At 40.2% G+C, this 11,577-nt stretch overlaps 1 protein-coding gene across 1 annotated transcript in view; it reads right to left on the bottom strand.

The window, feature by feature from the left end:
- Positions 1–10,835: 10,835 nt before the first annotated feature.
- Positions 10,836–11,577, bottom strand: part of CCDC185 (coiled-coil domain containing 185) — a gene marked incomplete at its 5' end in the record, with an annotated part of 2,057 nt that continues 1,315 nt past the window's right edge. Inside the window, one exon of the mRNA XM_010852934.1 lies at positions 10,836–11,576. Coding sequence (XP_010851236.1) covers positions 10,836–11,576 — 741 coding nt within the window. The remainder of the gene's footprint in view (position 11,577) is intronic.

The following is an 11,577-nucleotide window of genomic DNA, read 5'->3' as shown; positions in this document are numbered from 1 at the left end:
AAGTCAGAATACCAAGCCTTTAAATTTTCATTGAGAGAGTATTTTCTAACATGAACTCCTTTAAACCGATTCAGTTCTATGACCAGTTTTCTAAATGATACAGTCATTGCTTCCAAGTTTTTCTATTTTTATTTTCAATCTGCAAAACGTCTTTGCATTTAGACCAATTGCATGTATTTATCAATATTCTTGACAGTATCAAATGCTACCAATTACAGCTTCTGCTCTTGTGGGAATTATTTCTACCAAGTTCAGTTTTTTTCAAGGCAAATTATACAGATACACATGTATAGAGAAAATTTGCCTCTATCATTCAATTTTTAGTCAATAACAACTGTTATTATTTTCAGTGTGAGCCTTTGTTGAGTTTATTTGGTGTTAATACATTTCTACTAAATATAGTTATCCTGGATTCGGGTTTTGATGTTCTTATTGTCACCAACAAAAATGGTATTTTTTTCCCAGCAGTAAATAATGTCAGGTTTTTTTTTTTTTTTTTTTAGAAATCGTTTTGAGATAATTATAGATCCACATAAAGTTTTAAGAAATAAGGCAGAGGGATCCTATGTGTTCTCTCTGCAATGTTCCCTGATGATAACATCTTATAAGCCATAGTACAGCATCACACTGAGGGACAGCCAAGACACAGAACAGTTCTTCATCAGAAGGATCCCTCAGGTTGCCCATTTATTTCCATATGCACTTTCTTCCATCTCCATCCCATCTATAATCCTTGACAGCCAGTAATCTGTTCTCCATTTTTGCAAGCCTGTCATTTAAATAATGCTATAAATGTGGAATTGGGCTTCCCAGGTGGCGCAGTGGTAAAGAATCTGCCTGCCAATGCAGGAGACCCACGAGACTTGGATTCGATCCCTGGATGGGGAAGATCCCCTGGAGGAGGAAATGGCAACCCATTCCAGCATTTCTTGCCTGGGCAACCCCATAGACAGGGGAGCTTGGCGGGCTATACAGTCCATGGGGTTGCAAAGAGTCGGACACGACTGAGCACACACACACACACACACACACACACACACAGTGGAGTCACATTTGTAGGATTGACTTTTTTCACTTAACATAATTCTCTGGAGATTCATCCAAGCTGTTGTGTGCATCAGTACTTGTTTCCTTTCCATTGCTGAGTAGTATTTCAGCAATAATATGGATGTGCCTGTGTTTGTTTAAACTTTTAGCTATTGAAGGGCATCTGGGTTAACTCAGTTAGAGATTATTATGACTAAAGCTGTTATAAACTTCAGTGTTAGATTTTTGTACAGACATAAGTCTTACGTTCTCTGGGATTAATGCTGGGAATGCAGTTGCACTCCTGTGGTAGTAATATCTTTTAGTTTTTGAAGAAACTGACAAGTTGCTTTCCAGAGTGGCTGTACCATTTTGTATTTCCACCAACAATGTCTGGATGATCCAATTTCTCTGCATCCTTACCAATATTCCATGTTGTCATTATTTCTTATTTTAGGCATTCTGATAGGTGAATAGTGATATCTTGTAGTTTAAACTTGTATTTCTCACCCCGCAGTTTGCCATTTCATCCTCTTAACAAACTCTTTCAGACATCAAAAGATTCTAATTTTTATAAAGTCCAGTTTATCAATTTTTTATTTTATAGATTATGCTTTTCGTGCCAAGTTTAAGAACTCTTTGGCTAACCTTAGATCTTGAAGATTTTTTCCTAAGATTTTTTATATTGTATTATGATTTGCATTTAAGTCCATGATCCATTTTGAATTAATTCTTGTATAATATTTGAGACTTGGGTTGAAGCTCTTTTCCTCCTTTCCTCCCCTCTTCTCTCCCTCTTTTCCTCTTCCCTCTCTTCGTTACTTTCTTGCTTTTTGCCTCTACATATTCACTTGTTCCAGCACATTATGTTGAATTGTCTGTCTCCATCAGATTGCTTTTGTATCTTTATAAAAAGTCATAGTTGGACATATTTATGTGGGTCTATTTCTGGCTTCTTTATTCTGTTTCATTAACGTATGTGTCTATCCCTTCATCAATATCACATAGTGTTAATTACTGCAGCCATATAATAAGTCATGAAGTTAGGCAGACTGATCCATCCCACTCTCTCTTTTTCAAGTGTTTTAGCTATTCTAGTTCCTTTGCCTTTCTGTATATATCTTAGAATATCCTGTCTATGTCTACTAAAATTCTATCTGGGATTTTGATAAGATTTACAATAAATCTGTTTATCAGTTTGGGGAGAATTGCTGTCTTTATTATGTTAAGTCTTCTAATCAACAGATACTATGTCTATTTATCTAGGTCCTCTTGCTTTCATCAGCATTTTGTAATGTTTAGCAAATGTCATATACATATCTTATTAGATTTATATCTAAGTTTTCCTAAGTTGTTGCAAATGGTTCAGTTCAGTTCAGTTGATCATGTCCAACTTTGCAATCCCATGGACTGCAGCATGCCAGGCCTCCCTGTCCATCAACCAGCTCCCGGAGTTTACTCAGACTCATGTCCATTGAGTCAGTGATGCCATCCAACCATCTTATCCTCTGTCTTCCCCTTTTCCTTCCACCTTCAACCTTTCTCAGCATCAGGGTCTTTTCCAACAAGTCAGTTCTTTGCATCAGATGGCCGAAGTATTGGAGTTTCAGCTTTAGCATCAGTCCTTCCAATGAATATTCAGGAGTGAGTTCCTCTAGGACAGACTAGTTGGATCTCCTTGCAGTCCAAGGGACTCTCAAGAGTCTTCTCCAACACCACAGTTCAAAAGCATCAATTCTTTGGCACTCAGCTTTCTTTACAGTCCAACTCTCACATCCATACATGACTACTGGAGAAACCATAGCTTTGACTAGACATACCTTTTCTGGCAAAGTAATGTCTCTGCTTTTTAATATGCTCTCCAGGTTGGTCATAACTTTTCTTCCAAGGAGCAAGCATCTTTTAATTTCATAGCTGCAGTCACCATCTGCAGTGATTTTGGAGCTCAAAAAGATAAAGTCTGTCACTGTCTCCATTGTTTCCCCATCTATTTGCCATGAAGTGATGGGACCAGATGCCCTGATCTTAGTTTTCTGAATGTTGAGTATTAAGCCAACGTTTTCACTCTCCTCTTTTACTTTCATCAAGAGGCTCTTTAGTTCTTCACTTTCTGCCATAATGATGGTGTCATCTGCATATCTGAAGTTATTGGTATTTCTCCTGGGAATCTTGATTCCAGCTTGTGCTTCATCCAGCCTGACATTTCTCATGATGTACTCTGCATATAAGTTAATTAAGCAGGGTGACAATATACAGCCTTAACTTACTCCTTTCCCAATTTGGAACCTGTCCATTGTTCCATATCTGGTTCTAACTGTTGTTTCTTGACCCGAATACAGATTTCTCAGGAGACAGGCCAGGTGGTCAGGTATTGTGCTTTAGGTATTGCAAATGATATCATACTTTAAAATGTCAATGACCTTGAGTTCATTGAGAATATATATAAATATGATTGATTTTTGTATGTTGCTCTTATATCCTGTGGTCTTGCTGAACTCACTTATTAGAAGATTTATGGACATTGCTTTGGATTTTCTAAAAAGACCATCATGTCATCTGTAAATAAGGATAGCTTTTGTTTCTTCTTTTCCAGTCTTCTGTCTTATATTAATATTTCCTTTTCTTGCCTTCCACCATGATGTTTAATAAGAGTAGTGAGACTGGACATACTTTCCTTGTTTCTTATCATGGAAGAAACCAGCTGGGCTTTCAGTGTTAGGTGTGATGTTTGCTGTAGATTTTGTGTGTGTGTGTGTATATTGAATCAATGCTCTTTATCAAGCTGAGGAAGTTCCCCTTTATTTCTATTTTTCTGAAAGTATTATTCATAAATGGATGTCGAATTTTGTCAAATGTCTTTTTCTGTGTTGATTTATGAATTCATGTGCTTTTCTTCTTCAATTTGTTAATGTGCTGGATTATTAACATGGTGATTCATTTTCAAGTATTGAATCAACCTTGTAATCTTGGAATAAACCCAACTTAGTTGTGGTGCATAATTCTTTTTATATATTGAATGCAATTTGCTAGTGCTTTAAGGATTTTAAAGTCTATGCTCAAGAGGGACATTATTCTGTAGGTTTCCTTTGTCTGTTTGGCATTATGGTAATACTAACTTCACGAAATAAATTGGGAAGTGTTCTCTTCTATTTTATGGAAGAGATTGTGTAGAATTGGTGTTATTTCTTTTTTAAAAAAATTATTTATTTTTAATTGAGGACAAGTGCTTTACAGTATTGTGATGATTTCTGTCAAACAAAAACGTGAATCAGCCATAGGTATACATATGTCCCCTCCCTCTTGAACCTCCCTCCTGCCTCCCTCCTGGTGTTATTTCTTCTCTAAGCGTTTGTGAAATTCTAGAGTGCAACCATCTGGGCCTGGATTTTGCGGGGGGGAAGAGTTTTAAAATAATGAATTTAATTTCACTAGTGATTATGGGCGGAGAAGGCAATGGCACCCCACTCCAGTACTCTTGCCTGGAAAATCCCATGGACAGAGGAGCCTGTTTACAGTCCATGGGGTTGCTAAGAGTCGAACATGACTGAGTGACTTCACTTTCACTTTCATGCATTGGAGAAGGAAATGGCAACCCACTCCAGTGTTCTTTGCCTGGAGAATCCCAGGGACAAGGGAGCCTGGTGGACTGCCGTCTATGGGGTCACACAGAGTCAGACACGACTGAAGTGACTTAGCAGCAGCAGCGGTGATTATGGGCCATTCACTTGCTCTGCTTCATATTGTGGCAGTTTGTGTTTCTGGAGGAAGTGATCCACTTATTTGTCAAACTTATGTGTATAAAGTTGTTCATGTGTGGAAGTGTTTGAATGTGTTAGTCACTCAGTTGTGTTGACTCTTTGTGACCCCATGGACTGTAGCCTGCCTGGCTCCTCTGTCTATGGGGATTCTCCAGCCAAAAATATTGGAATATGCAGCCATTCCTGTCTCCAGGGGAATTTCCTGATCCAGGGATTGAACCGGGTCTCCTGCATTGCAGGCAGATTCTTTACCTACTGTCTGAGTGACCAGAGAAGCCTAAATTTTTTTCATAGCATTTCCTTATGATCCTTTTGATGTCTTCAGGATACATAGTGATAATGCTATTTCATTCACGATATTGGTAATCTGTGTCTTCTTTTTTCTTTATCATTCTTGTTAGTGGTTTGTCTATTTTATTGAATTTTTTGAAGAACCAGTCTTTGTTTCATTGATTTCCTCTATTGTTTTTGTTTTGACTTTAATTGATGTCTGTTCTTTTATTTTCTTTGGCTTGCTTTGGGTTTACTGTTCTATTTCTAGGTTATTCTAAGGTGGGGGTTTAGATGATTGATTTGAGATTTTTCTCTTTTTAAATATACTCAATTCTATCAATTTCCCTCTTAGCACTGTTTTAGCTATGCCCCACAAATTTGACATTTTATTTTAAATTTTAAAGTTAAATTTTTAAAATTTTCCTTTAAGACACTGACTTAGGAATTGTTTAGTATTGTTTTGATTAATTTCTAAGTGCTGGAGATTTTTCTGTTATCATTGTCATTGATTTCTAGTTTGATTCCACTGTGGTCAGAGAACACATTTTGTATGATGTCAATAATTTAAATTTCTTGAGTTTATTTTATGGACCAGGATATGTTCTCTCTTGAGATTTGTTCCATGGGCACTGGAAAAGAATCTGTGTTCTGCTGCTGCTGTGTGGGCTTTTCTATAGCTGTTGATTAGATCTTGTTAGTTGACAGTGTTAAGTTTTTCTGTATCCTTGTTGATTTTCCTTTTAGAAGTTCTATCAGTTGTTGGGATAAAGATATTCAAGTCTCTGGCTGCAATTGTGATTTTTTTTTTCCTTTTCCAGTTCTATTGGCTTCTGCTTCATGTATTTCATATTTCTGTTGTTTATGTATATATGTTATATCAGTCGCTCAGTCATATCTGACTCTCTGCAACCCCATGGACTGTAGCCCACCAGGCTCTTCCATCCATGGGATTTTCCAGGCAAGAGTACTGGAGTGGGTTGCCATTTTCTTCTCCATTCTATATATAGTAGTATGTATATGTCAATCAAAATCTCCCAATTTATCCTCCTCTCCTTTTATACCCTGGTAACTGTAAGTTTGTTTCTACATCTTTGGCTCTCATTCTGTTTTATAAATACATTCATTTATACCCTTTAAATTGAATTGTTTGCCTTTAGTAAAATTTTATGTATACATGTTTAGAACGATGTCTTCTCAGTGGGTTGACTCTTGTAAGTTTACATTCTTTCCTGTTTATGGTAGTTTTTTGCTCTGAAGTGTGCTTGATCTTGTATTAAAAGAGCCACAGTTTTGCAAATATTTTCTCCCAGTCTGCGGCTTACTTTCTCATTCTCTTGATCAAGGTTTTTTTCTTCTTTTCTTCAGTTTCAGAAATTTGACTATGGTATGTCTTATGGGTTTACTCTTTTGCAAGGGTTCACTCAACTTTTTGAATATGTAAGGTTAGCTCTTTACCAAATCTGGGAAGTTTTCAGCCATTATTACCCTGAGGACTTTTTCAGTCCTACCTTTTCTCTGCTCCTTCTGGGAACATACCATGAATGTTAGAACTTCTGTTACACTTCCATAGGTCCATGAGGCTTTAACTGTTTTGTAATTTTCTGTTTCTCAGATTTGGTAATTTTTATGTCTTACAGTTCACTGATTCTTTCTTATGTTCCCTCCATTCTATCGTTTAGCTCATCCCCCAGCTTTTTATTTTTGTAAATGTATTTTTCAGCTCTAAAATTTCTATTTGGTTCTTCTTTCTACCTTGTGTGTTTTTTTTTGTTGAGATTTTCTGTTTGCCAAACAGTTTTTTGTTTGTTTCAAGTGTGTTCAGAATGGCTTTTTGAAGCATTTTATCATGAGTGATTTAAGATCTTTTTCAAGGTATTTCTAACAGTGTTATCCTCATTTCCTGTTGTTGTTCAGCCACTCAGTTGTGTCTGACTCTACAGGTCATGGACTGCAGCACTCCAGGCTTCCCTGTCTTTCACTAACTCCAAGAATTTGCTTAAACTCATGTCCATTGAATCGGTGATGTCATCCAACCATCTCACACTCTGTTGTCCACTTCTCCTCCTGCCCTCAATCTTTCCCAGCATCAGGATCTTTTCCAATGAGTCGTTTCTTCACATCGGATGGCCAGGGTATTGGAGCTTCAGCTTCAGGATCAGTCCTCCCAGTGAATATTCAGGATTGATTTCCTTTAGGATTGACTGGTTTCATCTCCCTGAACTTTCAAGAATCTTCTCCAGCACTACAGTTTGAAAGCATTAATTCTTAAGCACTCAGCCTTCTTTATGGTCCAGTTCTCACATCCACACATGACTACTGGAAAAACCATGGCTTTGACTATACAGACCTTTGTTGGCAAAGTGATGTCTCTGCTTTTTGATGTGCTGTCTAGGTTGGTCATAGCTTTTTTCCAAGGAGCAAGCGACTTTTAATTTTGTGGCTACAGTCACTGTCCACAGTGATTTTGGAGCCCGAGAAAATAGAGTCTGTCACCGTTTCCATTTTCCCACCATCTATTGGCATCTATTGCCTTTTTCATTCAGTTCAAGATATTCTTGGTTCTTAGAATGAAGTGTGATTTTGAATTGAAACCTGGACATGTTGTGTATTGTTTAAGGCTGGATCTTCTGTTTTATCTGGCTTCGTCTCCTACTGCTGTAGAAAGGGAAGGAGGTTGAGGCCTCGTTATTGCCAGTCAGGGGTATAAGTCCAGTTCCCCAATCCACCTCCATTGCCACCTGAGGAAGGGAGGGGGCGCTCTTCATCACTGCTGAGTGGAGGTGGGGGTGTTGGCTCCCTTCTAGGCATCCATTGATACTTTCTTGGCTGGAAGGCCTAAGAATGCCTCATTGCTACTCTCCACATGACATCTACTGATACCAAGGAGTTGTTCTTGCTGGAGGGTGATAAAAGTTCTGTCCACTAGGCTTTATTGGATACTACTCAGTCGGGAGAGTGGAGGAGGCAATGGTGACCCACTCCAGTAGTCTTGCCTGGAAAATCCAATGGACAGAGGAGCCTGGTAGGCTGCAGTCCATGGGGTCGCCAAGAGTCGGACACGACTGAGCGACTTCGTTTTCACTTTTCACTTTCATGTATTGGAGAAGGAAATGGCAACCCACTCCAGTGTTCTTGCCTGGAGAATCCCAGGGACGGGGGAGCCTGGTGGGCTACCGTCTACAGGGTCGCACAGAGTCGGACATGATTGAAGCAACTTAGCAGCAGCAGCAGCAGTAGGTAGAGAGAGGGATCCCCTGTTACTGTGTCATGGTGGTGGTGGTGGCAGTAGTGGTTGAAAGTCTAGGCTCCTCAGGTGGTCTCAGATGACACTGCCAGAGTGAGGAGCTCCTTGTCACAGCATGGTGAAGATGAAAGTCTAGGCTCCTCAGTGGGTGTTGGGGCTTGGGTAAGCGTGGGGTCAATATGTGTGTGTGTGTGTGTGTGTGTGTGTGTGTGTATTTTTAAAAGGAAGAATAGAGAAAAGTAAAAACTTCATCTTCTGTCAGTTTTATTCTGTATTGACTATTTCTACAAGTAATATTCATAAAGAATTGGATAAAAGAATGAAAGTCTGTATTTCAATGAGCAAAGAACATTGTAGGGTAACAGCATGGGATATGGATGTGGGGTCAAAATATCCTGCTTAATGGATTTTATTTTAACTTGTAAGCATGAGTATAAAGAATTCTAAGAAAATGACCCTGGCCTTAAGTAGCATTCAGTCCAGCTTGGAAGCCAAGATGCAGATTGCAAAATGGATATGCCAACAAAGCAGCAACTTCTAAGTGCTCAATAAGCCATAAGCTGAACATCTTGTCAAAGAAGGCTGATGCTGAGAAGGAGCAGCCAGGGAGGTCCCATATTTCATACAAGAGGCAGGTTGTGAGCTGAGCTCAGAAAAATCAGACTTGGATATGATAGGAGGAGGCAGCTGGTGAGAAAGCATTGAAATAGGGAAAATGGAATTGACAAAAATGGAAAGTCAGTAGTATAAAAAACTGTAATAATTATTGTGTGTGTATTAGGTTCTGGACACTATGCCAGATGCCTTATATTATTGTACTTGATCATCCTTCACAACATCCCCTTTGAAGTACAAATTATAATTTTTTACAGATAAGGAAACTGAGGCCCAGGAAGGTAACTTCCCCAAAGTCACATACCTATGTCAAGACGAAGAGTTAGATTCTGAGACATTTTAAGCTCTTTCCTAGAATGCTGGGAATGTGCACAGCACTTGGCTGGAACAGCACTAGCTTGGGTGAAGAGAAGAGAATGATAAGATTGAAAATTGAAGCAACATGTGCCAACAAAGGAATGAGAGCCTGAGTAGGCCTCTTTGGGGACAGCAGGCAGAGGGGAGCTATGACGGGGAAGGGGGCCCATTTCCATCATGTAAGATGGGAATATGGCTCTCACACTGCCCTTTGTTGTTTTTTTCTAAATTGCATTTAAAAAACAAAGCAAAACTGTTTTCTCTGGTCATGCCTGGGGTATGTGAGATGTTAGTTCCCCAACCAGGGATCGAACCAGCACCCCCTGCCTTGGAGGTGTGGAACCCTAACTACTGGACCACCAGGCAAGTCCCTCACGATGACCTTTGAATAAAACCCCTGGCCAGGTCACCTTTCGTGTCATTTCAAAATACTAAGATGACAAAAGTCTTCCAGTGGGATTTATTCTCTCTCTCTCTCTCAAGACAAATGTTATTTACAGAACACTTTTAGAATTTTTTGATAAAGACTTTGAGATATGATGGGTTAAATTCTACTTAGCTTCTGGCTCTTAGTTTTTAAAATGTCAAGCTCCTGAATCATGTGTAGTCACTCATTCAGAGCCTGGTTAGGTTAATTAGACACAATGTGGGTAGACAGAATGATATCACATACCTCCTTCAGAAGAGACAAAGGAGAAATAGAGGGGAAGAGAAGGATTCTAATAGATACAGGGGAAGAGGAGGATTCTGATAGAATTTTGCTCCAAAAGACTGGAGGAGACTGACCAAGAAGGGGGGAAAAATTGGACCCAAAGATTCCACTGAACTCTTGAACATGTCTGTGGTGGTGTAACACTAGTGTTTTCTATTAACAAGGGAAAGGAAGACCAAAGTAGTACCATCTGAGAGGAGCCATAGAAAGCTGTTGCCAAAAATATTTCACAGAACGTCAATTCCATGGAAGGACCCAAGAGAAAAAAAAGTTCTGTGGTTTGTGAAAAACACTAGGTTAATCAAATGTGTCTTTACTGCAAGACTTTTCAGAGCCTTTAAAATTTTCAGCTGTGTTACGAACTCCCAAGAGGGGAGGTGGTATGCTGTGTTCCCCAATATACTTATTGACAGGAATTCTCCCCATGCTTCCCCACCTCACTTTTTGTTCCTGGAGATTTCCTATGACAAGTACACTTCACCCTTTCATAAGTCTGGGACAGGGAAAGACTGAAGCCATGGCACAGAATTCTATTTCCCACTGTAGACTTTTTCTTTGGTTCCTCAAAATGTGTCTGACATACATACACTTCTGAGATTACTTGAGAGCGAAATGGGTATTTTCTATTTAAAGCCAAATGTACAAAAGCAAGTAATTTTCTTAAAACTTGGAAATTTTTATCCTACCCTCTCAACCATCCCGATGAATCAACAAACTAGTTCGCGAAAGTTGCCACTATTTTATATACTTTTTTAAAATCAATGCTCAGTCATAATCAAATTAGAAAATGAATCACATTGCCGGATCTCTGTCTAGCCGCCTAGGCTGGAAGCTATTTGTCATTAGGTTCTCAGTAGCCCCCTCTCTGCTGCCCGGCTGGGACCTGGGCCTCCCGGGCCATCCGATCAAAGAAGTTGTTGGCAAGTGTTCTCACGTCATCTGTCCCGGAGGCCCTGGAGATCTTCTGGAATTCCTCGAAGGTTGCGTCTTTCTCTCGCAAGATCTGTTCCATCCTCTGCTCCTGTCTCCGAATGGCTTCCTTGATGCCCTCGATGTGGCACCTTTCCTCCTTCTCGGCTTTCAGCTTCAGGATGTGATGATTCTTCTCCCGTAGGATGTTGAGCTCCCGAATGTGGTGCGCCTTGTCCCTGACGTTCTTGTGGGCCTGACTCTGGGTCTGCAGGGTCTTCTGGTCCGCCAGCTCCTCCAGCAGCGACTTGTGCTCTTTTCTCTGCTTCTGGGACTCTTCCGCCCACCTCTTCACCTGCTGGAATCGCTCCTCCTCCTTCTGGACTTTGTCCTTCAGCTCTCTGTGGAGCTCCTTCGTGTGGCCCTCGGGCATCTCTTGGGACCATTGGGAGCTCTGTTCCAGGGACAGCTTCCTGAGGAGCTCTTCAGCCTTGGCCTGGCAGTCCATGAGGACCTTCCTGGCCTGGTAATTGACTAGAGAGCTGAGACTGGTCTCCTGGATCTTTTTCTGACCCTTGGTGGGGTGAACGTGCTTCTTTAGACAGGCCTGCGCCAGCCTCTTCTGCAGCTGCAGGCTGTTCCGCGCCTGCAGGTCCCGCAGCATCCTCTCTGGCAGGCGTTGC

The sequence above is a fragment of the Bison bison genome, unplaced genomic scaffold (genome assembly GCF_000754665.1).
Source record: "Bison bison bison isolate TAMUID 2011002044 unplaced genomic scaffold, Bison_UMD1.0 scf7180017864317, whole genome shotgun sequence".
NCBI lineage: Eukaryota > Metazoa > Chordata > Mammalia > Artiodactyla > Bovidae > Bison > Bison bison.
This window is presented reverse-complemented; position numbering and strand designations above follow the sequence as displayed.